Below are 17,328 nucleotides of genomic sequence, written 5' to 3'. Positions count from 1 at the left end.
AATTAATAATATCTCAAGAAAGATTTAATAAATTATCTATATTATCAATTGAAAAAAATATTATAAAAAATTTATTAACAATTTTACATCTCAAAAGTCAAATAGATTTCAAATAAAAACATATATAATTTTTTTTTTATTGAGTTCAAGCCTCTCATTTCACTTTGGATTTAGGTGACACATGTGCTTCAACCGCCATGCTAGGAAATTGGAGCTATATCGTGGTCTATTTTTACACACACATAATAAAATAGAAATAATTATTGAGTACAATATATTGCCTCCATCTCATTTTGTTATCATTTTTTGATTGAATACAAAATTTAAAAAATAAATAATAATTTTGTAAAGTTTATAATATTATTTCTTTTAAAGTTATTTTAATATTTATTTTTAAATTATTTTGTCTTATTAAATGGAAATTCAGTAAAAATAAAATAAAAATAATGTCATTAAATAATTATCAAATAATAAAAGATGACGACAGAACAGAGGGGATATCAATTTTGAGTTTAACTAGTATTCATCACTAGTGGAAACGATTCTTTATGCGGGCAAGTACTTTAAAGCCTATTATAGGAAAGTTTCAATTATTCTAACTTTTTAATCTTAAAATAATAAATAAAGAAAATTATTGTAGAAGGCAATTTTGAACTCTACATTCACTCTATCTTTTTTTTTTTTCATAGCACTATGACTTTGTTGTTAAAATCACAAAGAGTTATTGTGTTTTTTTATTGATCGTGAATTTTTATTTTATTGTTATTTAACACTATCTAATTTGGATCAATTAGTAGCATCAGCCTTTAAAGCAATCACCAAAATAAACATAAGCAATATATCACTATTCTATAATATAGTAGTTTTAATGTCTCAATTTTTATAAGACTTTCCACCTTTTGAGATTCAAATGTTTTAATATTGACCGTACAATTGGGACTATAAAAGTTATAAGGGAAAAGACTCAAATATGCAACCGAACTATCAGAAATGATTCATTTATGTCATCAGTTAAAAGTTGAGCTCATTTATGTCATCGCCGTTACAAAATCAGCTCATCCATGCCATTACTTTTTAACGGTGGTTTTCAAAAATAACTTTGCCATGTGGCCTTTTATTAGAGGTCCACGTTAGTAATTAAAATAAGCAAAAAGGCTCAAATATGTCATTGAACTATCAAAAATGACTCATTTATGCCATCAGTTAAAAGTTCGGCTTATTCATGCCATCACCGTTATAAAATCAACCCACCCATGTCATTACTTTTTAATGATGGATTTTTAAAAATAACTTTGCCACGTGGTCTTTTATTATAAGTTCATGCCATTAATTAAAAGAAATCAATATTAATTTCAAAATATTTGAAATTAGTTAGTATCGAGATTATTTATTCCAACATATATATCATAATGATGGGAAAAGTTATCACATATACTTGGCGGGATAATTGGAATAGCAGGCTTTTTTAAGCCGTTATTTGAAAATAATTTTTCAACAATGTATGCTCCACTAATTCGTGATGGGAGAAGTTATCCCATATACATGGAGGGATAGTTGGGATAACAGACTTCTTTTAAGCCGTTATTTAGAAATGATTTTTCAATAATAAATGCTCCCCTAATTCGTGATGGGAGAATATTGAAGAAGCTCTATTGATACGCCTATTTCTTTTTCTTGTTTGCCCTAATTGTTCATTGACTTATTTTCTTTCAACTTGGGAGTATATATTAGAGTCACTGGAATTAAAAAGTAGGATAGAATTTTTGAGATTTTTGTTAAGTGTAACATTTATAATGATTTAGAATCAACTAGAAATAGCCAAAGGATATACATTAATCACAATTTCTTCTGATCAAAAAAATAGTTGTTGTTGTAGGAAAAAAAATACTTTAATGGGTGTGAATTGGGTTATGTTAAATGAACCAATTGTTTTTAAAGGATCTAAGATATTTGAAATTAATATTGATTTATTTTAATTAATATCGCGGACCTCTAATAAAAGGTCACATAGAAAACAGTTTTTGAAAATCCACCATTAAAAAGTAATGACATGGGTGAGCTGATTTTATAACGACGATGGAATGAATGAGTTGAACTTTTAACTGATGACATAAATGATCCATTTCTGATAGTTCAATGGCATATTTAAGCCTTTTTTCTTATTTTAATTAATGACGTGGACCTTTAATAAAAGACCACGTGACAAAACTATTTTTGAAAATCACCGTTAAAAATTAATGGCACGGATGAGCCAATTTTATAACGGCAATGACATGGATGGGCCAAACTTTTAACTGATGGCATAAATGAGTCATTTTTGATAGTTTAATGACATATTTGAACCTTTTCCCAAGTTATAATATAAAGTAAACTAGTTTAATTTTAACATTAAAATATATCACTTTTTAACAGACTTGTAAAATAAATTATAATAAAAAGTTAACCCGTTGAACTCTCAAAATTCAAATATCAATAAATAAATTGGGACTAAAAAATTTTATAAGCATAATTTTAATTCATTATAAAATTATCGGTAGGAGAAATTTTTGAGATAAAAATAAGTACAATAATTATTTTTTTCGGATCAATAAAAATTTAAGAAGAAAACGTGTATAAGAGGAATTGGCAAATTCCAAAATTAAGGAATAAAGAAAGAAAAAATCAAGTAATTAAGGAAATGACTTTATGAAAATAATGTCTTGATAATCCATTACCTATTAAAATTACTGCTTGTGTAAAATAAAATTTTCACTGACGATGAAAATAAGTTAAAACTCATAATACAATAGTATCTTCAATGAACATAGAAAATAAAATTATTTACTTTTGGTCTTAGATCATTCTTTATTATTTGTTTTAAAATTATTTTTTACGTCAAAAAATATTTTTGTAATATTTAATTTACTTTGAGGTGCATTGATTTTGTAGGTATCGTGAAGATGGACGACGATGATAATATATATAGACAGTTGATGATCCAAATTTCGAAAGGTGATTAATTTCACATGATAATTTTTAGCTTTGAATGATATAAATTATTATAGCTATTCATTCTAATTATTCTTTTCATGTGAAATACATTGACATCTCCTTATAACAATGCGATAAAGAGACACATCTAGAGACAAAGAAGAGAACGAGGGAACATTTCTTCAAAAGTATTCAGAACGAGTTGATAAGCGTTTCTTCAAAAGTATTTATAAACTAAGTAAAAATTCAACGTACAATATCATTCTTGGATCTATTTGGATAGTGAAATACCATTATAATATAGAGAGGTCTGACCGTATATATATATCTATTTTCTTTTGACTTCAAGTACCTCATTAAAGTTATAACGTGCACTAGATAACTCATTTATAATAGTTGGACTGGTTATGATTTGTCCCATGCACCCCCTGAAGGCATGTATAAAAGGAGTTAGCCATTTCCGTCAAAATTCATCATCTAGCTACAACTTCATTAATTCAGCTACGTCCAATCTATAATATATTTTTATATGGAGTTGCAGGATATCGGAATTGGTAAGGTGGAGGTAGAAGAATTGAATGGAGGTGTTTACTTGACATGGAATGATTTGTGGGTGTCTGTTTCCACTAGTAAACATGGCAGCAAAGACATACTTGAAGGTGTTACTGGCTATGCTCGACCAAGTGAGCTATTGGCTGTGATGGGTCCTTCTGGTTCAGGCAAATCTACACTTCTCGACGCATTAGCTGGTATATATATATATATATTCATCAATCCCAACTTTTATATATATATCTCTTGGCAAATCATGCATATATATACACCTAATTATTACTATAAGTGCACACTATATGACTTAAATGGACACCTCTGATCAGGGCGACTGAATTTCAGCACGAAGCAGACTGGGGATATTCTAATCAATGGTCACAAACAGAAACTTTCTTATGGAACTTCTGTAAGATCGAAAATCCTATGTACCTTTTTTATTCTTCAATTCTACTACTTTTTTCAATCTCAAATTCTCTGTTTCAAGTTGAAGTGAAGACATATGTTATATCAAAGAAATGCTGATTTGCAAAAACATATATGTACAAACGTCCACTAAAATAATTATATTGCCTAGGAAAATATAAACATTTCTCATATTTTTTTTAATTTGTAAAGTGTCCAATGAACGGTAGAACACTAATTCCAACTAATGCTACTTTATGTCGTTTCAAAATAAAAATAAAAATCGTTTTTTATTTTTGTAAACTACGTGTCAATTCAAAATCAAACAAACAAATTGAAACGGAGGGAGCAGTAACTAACATGCTATTGCTTGCAACACATGCTAATTTTCTTTCATCCTACAAAATTCAGGCCTATGTGACTCAAGATGAAACTCTGATAGCAACACTAACAGTCAAAGAAGCTGTTTACTACTCTGCACAACTGCAACTCGCAGATTCCATGACAAAATCAGAGAAAATACAAATAGCAGAGCAAACTATAAAGGACATGGGGTTGCAAAATGCAATGAACACTAGAATTGGAGGATTTGGTAATAAAGGAATTAGCGGAGGAGAAAAGAGGAGACTTAGTGTTTGCATGGAGATTCTAACGCGGCCAAAACTTCTTTTCCTGGATGAACCAACCAGTGGCCTCGACAGTGCTGCATCTTATTATGTGATGAGCGGAATCTCACGCCAAAGACAGGGAAGAACCATTATTTCATCTATTCATCAGCCTAGTGCTGATGTTTTCAACCTCTTTCACAGTTTGTGCATCTTGTCTTCAGGAAGAACTGTGTATTTTGGACCGGCTAGTGAGGCAATTGAGGTATGCATATCTTGTTATTTTACTCAAAGGGTGTTTGGTACGATGGAAAATGTTTTACTATTTTTCCCCTGTTTGGTGCAATAAAATGTTAGCAAGACATTTTTCACAATAACTCATTTTCCTCAATTTGAGGGAAAATGACTTTACTCATGCGTCAAGAAAAGTCATTTTTCAGAAAAATGACAAATGTAACTTATGACTCCACCTCCACCCCTCTTCCCCACCCCAACAAATTTTTCAAAAATTTACATTACTCGAAAATATTTTTTACTATACTTTGCTTTAATTTTTCACGGCTTGAAATAAAAAATAATGAAATCCGAATTTTTCCGATTTCCAATATTCATTGAATGTATTGTTATTTTCATATGCATAGAAGAAAACTTACCTATGTTACTTTTGCTAATTGCATATTTCATTTTGTCATCGATATAATTTGTTTCACGAGGTTGAATAAGCTTGTCGTTCCGTTATATTTCTATTGATTGAAGTATCTTGAGATTGTCGAGACAAAATATTGAAAAGTCTCTTCTATATTTACTAATTAATAGTTTTTTAAATTTAGTGATTGTAATATTTTAGTATTCGATATTGATATTATTTGTTATGCTTAAATTAGTTTTTACAAATTATTGAGTTGTTAGAGGCACTGATATACTAGTTAACAGTTAGTAGTATTTTCTAAAAAAATGTTTTTTTACTCATCAATCAAACACTAGAAAATATTTTTCTAAAAAATAGTCTCTACTCACCAACCAAACACCATAAAATATTTTTCGAAAAATATTTTTCATTCACCAACCAAACATGAAAAAATAAGTAGAGAAAACAACATATTTTTCAGGAAAACATTTTCCAAGAAAACATTTTCCACGAAAAATATTTTCCATCATACCAAACACAACTCTCTTTTGTATCAGATATTTTCGTTTTGAAAAATCAGGTGTCACATTTAGCCAAAAGAACGTGAGAAAAGAGGAGAACATTTTCTGTTTTCCTCCGTACCGAACACACCCCTAATCACTGGCAGATCTACGTGAAATTCAGGGGTTCATCTAAATTTTTTTCGTAAAAAAAATTACACTATTTATATACAATCAAAATTTTAATTTATCGTATAAGTACTGAACCCCCTTGATCAATGGCGGAGCCACCTTGTGGTTAGGGGTTCATCCAAATCCCCTTCGATGAAAAATTATGCTATTTATATATGGTTAAAATTATTTTTTATGTATATATGGTTGATGTTGAACCCCTTCGATTAATTCGTGTGTTTTCTTTTTTAAATTTTGAATCGCCTTAAAAATTCTGGCTCCGACACTATCCTTGACACAAGGCTAAAGCTTGATTCAGTGGTGAAGGGGTGCATAATTTCTCAATCAGCATACGTTCAAGTCTAGATAACACCATTTTTTTTTTCAATCTTTTATACTATCAGCTTTAAAATTAAATCCCTAATTACGTACTTTCTTTCTCTCCTACGTTGTGTCCCCCTTTTGGTTTCTCTTCTCTGTTATTTTCATGTTTACAAATTTGATAGTTGACTTTTATTTTTAATTATTTCACAAAATTATAATATATACTTTTGTTGGTTGTTTATCTATTTTGATTGATTTAAAATATTTTACATCTTTCTTTTTAAAATTAAGAAAAATTTAGTATTAGTTTTATTATGTTAATGTATAAACAACATAACCGTAAAGTATAATTTTGGTAATTTAATTTTATTTTTTATGTAGTTTTTAAATATGTAAATTATTTTTAAAAAAGTTTAAAGATTATATGTTGAACACACGATCAAAATAAAGAAGTTCAACGTCTTCCGTTTTATTGCTCATGTTGAGGTAGAGTTGAATTTTGTCTAGCTTGTTCAAATCAAATTCGATCCGACCTAATTATTTTTAACATCCTATTAACGTGTTTAATTTATTTTTTGAACTCCTTAATAGAAATTTTGGCTCTGTCACTGCTGCTAATGCAAATGGCAAAGTATATGTAAAATCTTCATTAGTTCGCTCTGTTTTTTTTTTTAACTCTTCTGTTTGGTGTTGTAGTTTTTCGGGTCAAATGGTTTCCCTTGCCCACTTCATCAGAATCCGTCAGATCATTTTCTTAAAACAATAAATAAGGATTTTGATGAGGTAAGTGAATAGTTAGTATCTCATACACTTTCCTCTTTTTTAAAGAGACCAATGCATTTTTACTGAATTTAATCTCACTCTATAATTAATAGGATATCGAACATGGTTCTGCTGGAAGAAAGCCGACAGAAGAAGTGGTAGATTTTCTCGTAAACTCATACAAATCATCCAAGGAATACCATAAAGTTCAGAACCAGGTTGCAGAAATATGCCAACAGGTAAGATAAAACTCGCAAAAAAAGACAGGAAGGAAGAGGGTTTGTCGGGAGAGATGTGTTATTTTCAAGTATGAATAAGAATACAACGAAGTTGAACAAATACCCTTAACACAAGATCAAAATGATCTTTACAAAAGGCGTATTTTATATTTCAGAAATATAGATGAAACAGAAATTGTTAAGGCTAAGTCGTTCGAATTTACGGACTTTCCTTAAGGAATAATTCCCCTCACCTCCCAGAATAAAATGACCTTCAATTTAAGTATAGCGGTACCTCAAATACTTGAATTTTTCAAACGCACTCTTGGTTTGATTGGTCACAAAGAGTATTTAGAGAATAAGAAGATTTATGTGTAATCTGAAATTTTCATACTCTAACCTATGGAAGAAAACAGGTTATTTATAGCCACAACATCCCTTTCTGAGGTGTGTCTTTTCCTGAAAATGCATGTTTATTTATTTAAAAACAATGCAGTAATTTTCTGAATATACTATTTTGAAAATCTGCATCTGCTCAGTCGAAACAACGCATTACACTACACTACACTACAGCATTTCGTTACACCAGTTCAAATAGACCTCATTGATCGAGCGACGACAACAACGCAAGGCATTTCTATTTCCTTACCTCACTTATCATATGAAGTAAGTGTTTCACTTTATAAACACTTTAAAGTTCTCCTCTTCCACCAATGTGGGAGAAGAGTAAACTTTTCAATTTAAAGAACACACTTTCCAATTTGGGTGTCTCTTTTCCTTCGCTTGATTTCTCCATTTTTCATTCAACACATATATATAGAACCCAACAAGATGAAGCTAGAATTTTGAATTTATGAGTTCTGAATTCTATAAGAGACAGCTTAATGTATTGCGAATTCATATGAAGGGAACTTTTTGACAGAAATACAGGATTTGAGTCCGCAGAAGTATAACTCTGCCCCTATTTGGAAGGTGATGAAAAATAAATCACTCTTATAACCGTTGTATATTTTTCAGGGAGGTGAAATATTGGAAAAAAGAAATCATGCAAACTTTACTACACAAACCCTTATTTTGACAAGGAGATCATCTGTGAACATGTTTCGTGATCTTGGCTACTACTGGATGCGATCCGTGTCGTATGTCATCCTTGCTTTAGGTCTTGGCACCATCTACTACAATGTCGACTTAAGCTATCGTTCAATCGAGGTATAAACAATATAGATAGGAAATTAGAAGAAATTGTAGTACTACTTAACGAACACATTATTTGATCAGGACATGTACAATTTTGAATATTGAACATTTCAGGAAAGAGGTCTAATGGTGGCTTTCGTTGTTTCATTCATGACGTTCATGACAGTTGGTGGATTCCCTTCATTTGTGGAGGACATGAAGGTATATATCCTCGGTTCATCATCACCATGCAACAAACTGTTTCTCAGTTTTAATTTATCTATTCTGATCACCACTGATAAATTTAATTTCATAAAAAATGCAGGTATTTCAAAGAGAAAACATGAACGGACACTATGGTTGTGGTGCTTTTGTGATTGCCAACACTCTTTCCTCCATGCCCTACTTGCTACTGATTTCACTGGTTCCGGGTTCAATTGCCTATTTCCTCACTGGATTTCAAAGCGGATTCGAGCATTTCATCTACTTTGCTCTGGTCCTCTTCATCGGTATGATGATAGTCGAGAGCCTAATGACTAATGTTGCAGCGATCGTTCCCAATTTCCTCATGGGCATTGTGGTAGGCGCAGGAATACAAGGACTAATGATATTAAGTGGCGGTTTTTTCCAAATACCTAACGAGTTGCCTAATATTATTTGGAAGTATCCATTATACTACGTTTCGTTCCACAGGTATGCTTACCAAGGCATGTTTAAGAACGAATTTGAAGGACTGCTATTTACAGATAACGTCGATGGAAACACTCATACAATCAGCGGAGAGGACGTGTTGAGAGAGAGATGGCAAGTAGAAATGGCCTACTCAAAATGGATGGATCTTATCATTCTGGTAGGTATACTAATTTTGTACCGTCTGGTGTTCTTGTTGATTGTCAAGACGAATGAAAAATTTGTGCACGCAAGAAAAACATCCACATCTGTTTTATCAAACAGAAGTAGGCAAATCATGGCCAAGTCCCTACCTGCCTCACCTTTCCAAGACAAATAATGGTTGAATTAGTAGTTAGTTCTTCGCGATCCAATGCCATGGATCGTTGTTTCATTTCATAATGTATCATTTGGTACTGTATTGTATTTTGCTGTATACAACTCCTGAACTTTTAGTAGTTTGTTAATTTCTTGCTAATTAAATGTTTTTAGATATTAATAATTTTCAAACTTCTTAAGTAAGTTGTTTATTGTACGTAATAACTTAAAGAAGCAAATGAAATGGTTAATATTAATTAAATATGATCGTATTTGGTTCGTTTTTAATCGTAGTACAATAGTAGCTAGTGATAATAATATTTTCGGTATTACAAAAATGAAAACTCTTACTTTTCCTCGTGAACTCTTCAATTATGCTCAACTGTAATACCCCAACACTCAAGTTTATAGGTCTACTGAATATGAACTTATTATTGTAATTTGTTACATGAAATTTTATTTTGAGAGTTGGATTATTAGAGAAAGTTAGTAGTAGTATTTTCGAAAACTTTAAATTTATATTTTATTCTTAATTAATAGAGTACTTATTTTTATTGTATTAAAATGTCATGACACATTCAAACGTGAAAGATTTAAGTGTTTTTTTTGCCGAAATATTCTTTACTCAAATTTAATTTTCAGTTAATCATAGTAATGTGAAATAGAATAAAGGACCATAGATAACTAAAAGAAAAAATGGACGATTAATAAGACAATAATCTACGGTCTATCTTGTTCGTCTGAGCAAATTCAGGTGTCCGTCTATCTTGTTCACCGATCCATTTTACTATTATTCTCCTTGTCCACCCCCACCCGCCCAACCACTCCACAAGAATGGCTGCGACAGCCACCACCTCCGGCGGCAGAAGGGGTGGCTCAGCCCTCCCCAATTCATGGCTACAAGCACCAAAGTCATCACCTTTACATCAACCCAGCTTCATCTCCTCCAAAATGAAGCCAAGAATGAAACCCATCTCAGCCGTTCAATCTCCACCATCATCAACAACAAAAGCTGGTCAAAACCCAGATGGAAAATGGAGTCTTGAGAGCTGGAAATCGAAGCCAGCTTTTCAGCTCCCTGAATATCCTGATAAGTTAGAACTGGAATCGGTTCTTGAAACCCTCTCGACTTATCCACCAATTGTATTTGCTGGGGAAGCTAGGAATCTTGAAGAGAAATTGGGTGAAGCTGCTCTTGGTAATGCTTTCTTGTTACAGGGTGGTGATTGTGCTGAGAGCTTTAAGGAGTTTAGTGCTAATAATATCAGGGACACTTTTAGAGTCATCTTGCAGATGGGGGTTGTCCTTATGTTTGGTGGTCAAATGCCTGTCATCAAGGTGATTTTGAGTTTACTTCTTTTGTTTTAGGCTGGCAGGCACCATAGCCGTGAATTTGACTTGATACACTGTTTAAGAAAGTAACAAATACTTCTGAATTTCGTAAATATATATTGAATGTACCAAAATGTCAGCTAATCTTGTATTATTAAATATGTCATGGACAAGCCAAAACGAAAGAGTTGCCGCCGAAACTTGAAGAGAGATTCTTTTTTAAATAGACTAAAAAGGAAAGTAATACAAATAAATTGAAATGGAGAGATTTGATAAGTAGTTGCAAAAAGTCACTACTTTTAAGAATGTGTAGAAACATTGCTGTTAAAGAAACATGTATGGCTCTCCAAATAGTAATTTGCAATATAAAACGGAACAAAGAGTAATAATTTTGGAAAAGAAAGATGGTTAGGACGTACAGCCCTCAAAGATCGGTTATTATTATTTTCATCAGAGTAAATAATCACAATGCCATGGTAGAAGATTACTGATTCACTCCATTTCCTCTCGAAGAAGGTGCAATGATTTGGAAATGTAGGAGATGAATAATTTTTTGCAGATGATAGGAGTCCTCCAAGTATAACAGGTAACTCCAGATAGGATTGTATGGAAGGAACATAGGTATTTTTTTTTCTCAGTAAGTCTTCGTATAGATTTTTGTCCCAAACTAGACAAACAAGAACAGGTATGGTTATGGAAGTTGATATGGAGAAACAAAGCACCTTCCAGAGTAGTGTGTTTTCAGGGCTAGTGGCCACAATGGCTGGCTTGACTTAACACAATCTACAAAGAAGAGGTAGTATTACTATTTGCAACGGATGTGTGATGTGTGAAGAAGATCATGAAGACGCAAAACACTTATTCATCCATTGCAGAATCACAGACCAGATCTAGTTCCTGTTACTAAAGTTGCTTGAAATTAAATGGTGCATGCCAGAATCCCCTTAAGACCTGCTACATTGCTGGGATAGAGGAGGGCTATTAAAAAAAATCGACTAAAATCTACACCATTGGCTATATGGTGGACCGAGTCAAAGGAAAGAAACTAGAGATACTTTGAAGTCAAAAACGAAAAGATTGTAACTTAAAGCACAGATGTTTAGCTCTCTTAGCCTTTTGGTGTAATAGTGAAAATGTTGAGGAACCTGATAGGATGGTTAATTTCCATTGTTCTCTTCACATGTAGCTATTGTACTAAACTGCATTTCGCCAATGGTGCTATCCTTTAATAAAAATTTCATGACATTTTCAAAAGAAAAAGGCGGTAATGATTTTTGGTGATTCTCCTGATCACATGGCATATGGGGTATTGTCCTGCAGGTGGTCTTTGCCTGCAATATAATACAATTTTACAGAACTTGGTCTTAAGCTGTTTGTGCCCTTCTGGTGGTTTAGTAGGGAGAGGAAAAGATTGTTATGTTTTGCACGAACCGACACTAAAATGATTAAATTTGACCTTGATTATAGCATCTGTTAAGTGAAGTCTTTATTCCTTTTGATTGCTCTGGAACAACTTTAGATGGTTAGCCTAATACATAGAACAGATGTGGATGCGCTTGAAATAAATCAAATGATGCTTGTTCCGTCGTGGTGAAAATTATATTTCAAACTTATTTTTAGTCTGATGCTTAGGTCTTGGTTCGAAGTATAATTAAGAAATTCTCTCTTTTGACTAATTATCTGAAATTTCATATGCATATCAAGCAGACAAATCAGCAACTGCATCTCAAAGTTTAGAATCACGAGCTATGTATTCGTTTTAGCAGTTTCTGTGGTTGTAACAAAGACAGTTTTACTTTTGATTGTTGATTGATTCTGTATGCTGTGGACCAAGATTTGGTTGTTTATACTTGTACTTTACTGGTTAGGTGGGTAGAATGGCAGGTCAATTTGCAAAGCCAAGATCTGATCCATTTGAAGAGAAGGATGGCGTGAAGCTGCCAAGTTACAGGGGAGACAATGTGAATGGTGATGCTTTTGATGAGAAATCCAGAATTCCTGATCCCCAGAGAATGATTAGGGCCTATACTCAGTCTGTAGCTACATTGAACCTCCTCAGGGCATTTGCTACTGGAGGTTATGCTGCCATGCAGAGGGTTAACCAGTGGAATCTCGACTTTACTGATCACAGTGAGCAAGGTGACAGGTATTTCTTCTGCTATGTTAGTTTTGTCATTTATCGAAAGGAATTGTTAGTCTATTAGTATTACTTATCCAAAGAAATTGTTTTGTCTATTTTTGGTTTTGTAGTCATGAATGTCTTTTTATTATAACTTCTATGACTAACAATTTTGTGAGTGTTATGTTTCCTGAAGGTACCGCGAACTGGCTCACCGAGTTGATGAAGCCATGGGCTTCATGGCTGCTGCTGGGCTTACAGTTGACCACCCAATCATGACTACAACAGACTTCTGGACATCACATGAGTGCCTTCTCTTGCCTTATGAACAAGCACTTACTAGAGAGGATTCAACTTCTGGCCTTTATTATGACTGTTCTGCTCATATGATTTGGGTTGGGGAACGAACAAGGCAATTGGATGGCGCTCACGTTGAGTTTCTGAGAGGAATTGCCAATCCACTTGGAATCAAGGTACAGTTTACTGCACTTCTATTTTCTTAGAAAGAAGTAGCGTGGTAAGATATACTGATTATGAAGGATTTTGAAGAGTATCTTGAAAGATGGTACAATAAACCTAAGGCTGCCATCTTCATGTGATAAGGAGTTGTAGGAAAAGACGGAGACTGTAAATTGTATGTCATGCCTTACAGATGCATTTGACTGTGCCTGGACTTTCGTCTATTCTTTAACCATTCACATGCTGAGATTCAACTTTTAGCTTGTGATTAGAGGTAAAAAGTCTAGAATGTTTGAAAACTGATTAGCAAAAAGATAACATAAGATTTGGATTAATATTTTCTGAAGTTTTAGGTCTTGTTCTATATGAAGTGTGAATAGCGATGGAGTTTGTTCTATTTAACTTAGGGAACTTATATCATATCAAAAGATAAAATTAAAATTATACATGTATTTGAATTCTTGAAGTCTTATCAATGATAATATTAGAAGAATGGTGTCAAGCATTTGAGATGTCCCAAAACGTTTGGCTGTCATATAAATTGGGATGTAGATTGTGAATACTGACCAGAATTAAAATGCCAATGCACTGTATAATTTTAGTATCCACCCTTTCTTTTGCATGTAGAAAAAACATAGTATCCACGTTTTAAGCTCCCTTAATTTCCATGAGTTTAAGCGTGGAATTGAGACATAGTTTGTCTTCTGATTGATGGATACATGCTAAATAAGCTAACTTTGTTTCCACATTGCAGGTGAGTCACAAAATGGATCCAGATGACCTAGTCAAGCTTATTGACATTCTTAACCCTCAAAATAGACCAGGAAGGATTACAGTGATTGCCAGGATGGGAGCTGATAACATGAGAGTAAAGCTTCCCCATCTGATCAGGGCTGTTCGTGGAGCTGGTCAAATCGTCACTTGGGTGAGTGATCCTATGCACGGAAATACCACTAAAGCCCCCTGTGGACTCAAAACACGCTCATTTGACTCTATCCGGGTACGATGCTATTCTACTTATTGTATTTACATATATAAGAATGTTGAGTTTATGTTCTCATTGTATGTGGATTCTGCTGTATTTTTTTTCAGAAAGGATTATCTGCCACCCTGTCAATATTGATAACGTATTTTGAAATTCTCAGTTAGGAGAAGGTTTCTTGCCATTAAACATTGATAACAGGTTTGATGGTTCCATGCTATCATATCTACCTCTCGGAATTAGTGCGAGGGCAAGAGATTAATCGCTGATAATATCTGCTGAGCGTTAACTTGAAAATTTGGTTACCTTTTGCTTTTTATACTGTCCTAGTGAATTTCTTTTTACCTTTAGCTTATATTGCGATTGTATATATCTCTGTAGAATGAGTTAAGAGCATTCTTTGATGTACACGATCAAGAAGGTAGCTATCCTGGTGGTGTTCATCTGGAGATGACAGGTCAGAATGTGACTGAATGCGTGGGAGGCTCTCGGACAATTACTTACAATGATCTGAGCTCGCGCTACCATACACATTGTGATCCAAGACTCAACGCTTCTCAAGCACTTGAACTTGCTTTTATCATCGCTGAGCGCCTCAGGAAAAGAAGATTGACACCTAAGTTTGGGTTCTAGAAAACCATCTTACTACCCTTTCCCTTGTTTTCGCAGGCAAGATCCAATGTTATATTATAGTAGTAATATGTTTTAGTGTCTTGTGTGAACATCCAGTTGTGTGTAGACTGTTACTCTGTTAGCATATAGTTATATGTTACAAGTTTGTATACATAACATCTGTGAGGTACATTGGTCCTATGTACTAAAGTGAACTGGCTCTGTGTGGTTTGATTAAGGGGTCGCCTTTTCTTTTCTTTTTCTATTTCTGTTGACGAAACCACTATTTTTCTTTGTAGTCAGTTTAAACCAATAAACCAGCGGTGTCTGCTATGGCGCCACGCAATTGAAATTTTTACTGAGAAGATTTAAAATATAATTGGTAAATGCATAAAGAAGCTAAAGAAAAATTAATATTATTACTAATCTCTCTCTCTATATATATATGAGGGAGGATCTCTAACTTTGGTAGTCCTCATATGATTTTTTTTTATCCATTTTATCCTTAAATAAAGGTCTAATGACTTTTCAAATTCTCAATCATTTTAGTAAATTTGATTAATTATATGGGTTTTCTAAATGTTATAGAAGTGATGAGTCATAAAAAAAGTGATAGTGACACCACAAAAGATCTATTTATCCAATCAAATTTAAAATTTTGTAGTATTCTTTTATGTGGAAATGCCTAATTTTTAATCCCCACAAGAAACTCTATTTTGTCTTCTTACCCTAATTGAAGTTTTAATAACCTCATGAGCTTTCACCAATTGAAGAAACATCTACAAAAGTATTTTGTTGAATTAGATCTATAAATAATTTAATTTAAATAATATATTTATTTATAATTAAATTTACTGACATGATCATACAATAATTTTTTACATCGGGTATTTTTTACATTATTTAAATACAATACTATTTTATTAAAAAATGTGCTAGCCAATTTAAATTTAATTGAGAAAAAAAAATAAACTTAATTCAACATAAGACAAAACTCAATTTAGATCGTTAAAAGACTTTCATTAAAAAAAATTCAATAAAATAAAAATGAAAAGGGTTTTAATGCATGTATTTGTTCGAAAAAGTTTTTCTTTAACTTACAAAAAATTTTTACTCCCTCTATTTTATTTATTTGTCTGATTTTGATTTAGCATGAAATTTTAAAAAGAAATAATATTTTTAAATTTTGTAATTTTAAACTCAAGAAATGTAATCAAAATATCTTTTAATCTTGTAGTCTTAAACAGTTTCAAGAATGAAAAACACATTCTTTCTTAAATAAAATGAACCAAGGAAAATAGGACAAAAAATTGAAACGAATATGTAATTTAATATTCTAAAAATATTGAGAAATTATTGAACTACTCTTAACTAATATAATATTTTACAAAAACAAACAAAAAGAAGATTAATAATAATAATAATAAAAAATTATAAATATATTAATGTAGTCCAAATGAGACTAGTCTACTATATGTATATTAAAATAATTTTGATCAATTACTTTTTTATAATAATAATAAATTTAATATAATTTTAAAAATTAAAATTAAAAAGAATAGAGTGTATAGGGACTTTCTTTACCCCTACGTTGATGAGGTAGAGGCTGTTTTGAAAAATTCCTCCCGACTCTTTTAAGTACCCAACATTGGAGCATGTAACAGAACAACACATAAGTACATTTACTTCTTTAAATAATATTATTTGTGGATAATAGAAGATCAGAAGAATATCTATCCATCAGCAATTGTGGAATGTGCTTTGATCCTTCACACAAGCCCATCCTCAAAATACTAAAATAATATTCTCTCAAGGATCGAGGTCTTTCCTAATAAAAAATTATGGAAGAGATAAAGACCACTCTAGCAATTGCCATATAGAATGTATTATATTAACAAAATGATGTTCTGAACTCTTGTATTATGTCAGTTTTGTAAGTTAGATATTTTTACTTATGTGTTTGTTATTTGAAGATCTGAATCTATTAAAAAACAACTTTTTAAACTCTTTATCGCTCTATTCAGTTGTGCGTGTTGCACAATCACGATCACGTCATTAATTATGTGTAAAATAATTTTCACATATGAAATAACGTGTGTAGAGTATAAATACTAAATTTTGACCTAAAATTTAGGTCATTTGAACCCTTCTTCTCTCTCATCTAAAACTCAAAATTACCACAATTTTAGATTAATTTAGGCCGATAGTTGTTGAAGGTTCTTACAATCCTTATAGTATTTAATATGTCGGTTTAGTTGTAGTATGTGGTAATTATTTTGAAATTTCTAGTCGATGTAATGGATGTTCGTTCTACTGATTTTAGGATTTTCGAGATTAAGAACTTTTTTCTTCAAATTTTTATCTAATTTTACTCTGTTTCATCTGTAGTGTTATTGTAGGTAGTATTTCTAGTGATGATAAGCCTTCAATGGCATATATCGAATTTTGATTAGAATTTAGAGTTTTGCCTTTTTCGTAAAATGAAAAATTGGGTCCAAAAAATTTGGGGCTTTTGATTTGTTTGTTGTC

At 32.1% G+C, this 17,328-nt stretch overlaps 2 protein-coding genes across 2 annotated transcripts; both read left to right on the top strand.

Annotated features, from left to right (window-relative positions):
- Positions 1–3,386: 3,386 nt before the first annotated feature.
- LOC107879897 (ABC transporter G family member 1-like) lies at positions 3,387–9,495 on the top strand. The gene is made up of 8 exons (XM_016726826.2): positions 3,387–3,719; positions 3,849–3,928; positions 4,336–4,794; positions 6,849–6,935; positions 7,028–7,153; positions 8,150–8,341; positions 8,444–8,530; positions 8,634–9,495. Exons 1-8 carry the CDS (start codon positions 3,500–3,502, stop codon positions 9,315–9,317), a joined length of 1,935 nt encoding a protein of 644 aa, XP_016582312.2. The 5' UTR covers positions 3,387–3,499; the 3' UTR covers positions 9,318–9,495.
- Positions 9,496–9,876: 381 nt separating this feature from the next.
- On the top strand, positions 9,877–15,062 carry LOC107840059 (phospho-2-dehydro-3-deoxyheptonate aldolase 2, chloroplastic). The gene is made up of 5 exons (XM_016683777.2): positions 9,877–10,633; positions 12,496–12,773; positions 12,943–13,219; positions 13,960–14,205; positions 14,569–15,062. Exons 1-5 carry the CDS (start codon positions 10,130–10,132, stop codon positions 14,818–14,820), a joined length of 1,557 nt encoding a protein of 518 aa, XP_016539263.2. The 5' UTR covers positions 9,877–10,129; the 3' UTR covers positions 14,821–15,062.
- Positions 15,063–17,328: the final 2,266 nt, after the last annotated feature.

Source organism: Capsicum annuum, chromosome 8 (assembly GCF_002878395.1).
Source record: "Capsicum annuum cultivar UCD-10X-F1 chromosome 8, UCD10Xv1.1, whole genome shotgun sequence".
In the NCBI taxonomy this organism is placed as follows: Eukaryota; Viridiplantae; Streptophyta; class Magnoliopsida; order Solanales; family Solanaceae; genus Capsicum; species Capsicum annuum.
Note: the sequence above shows the minus strand (reverse complement) of the source record. Positions and strands in the feature narration are given on the sequence as shown.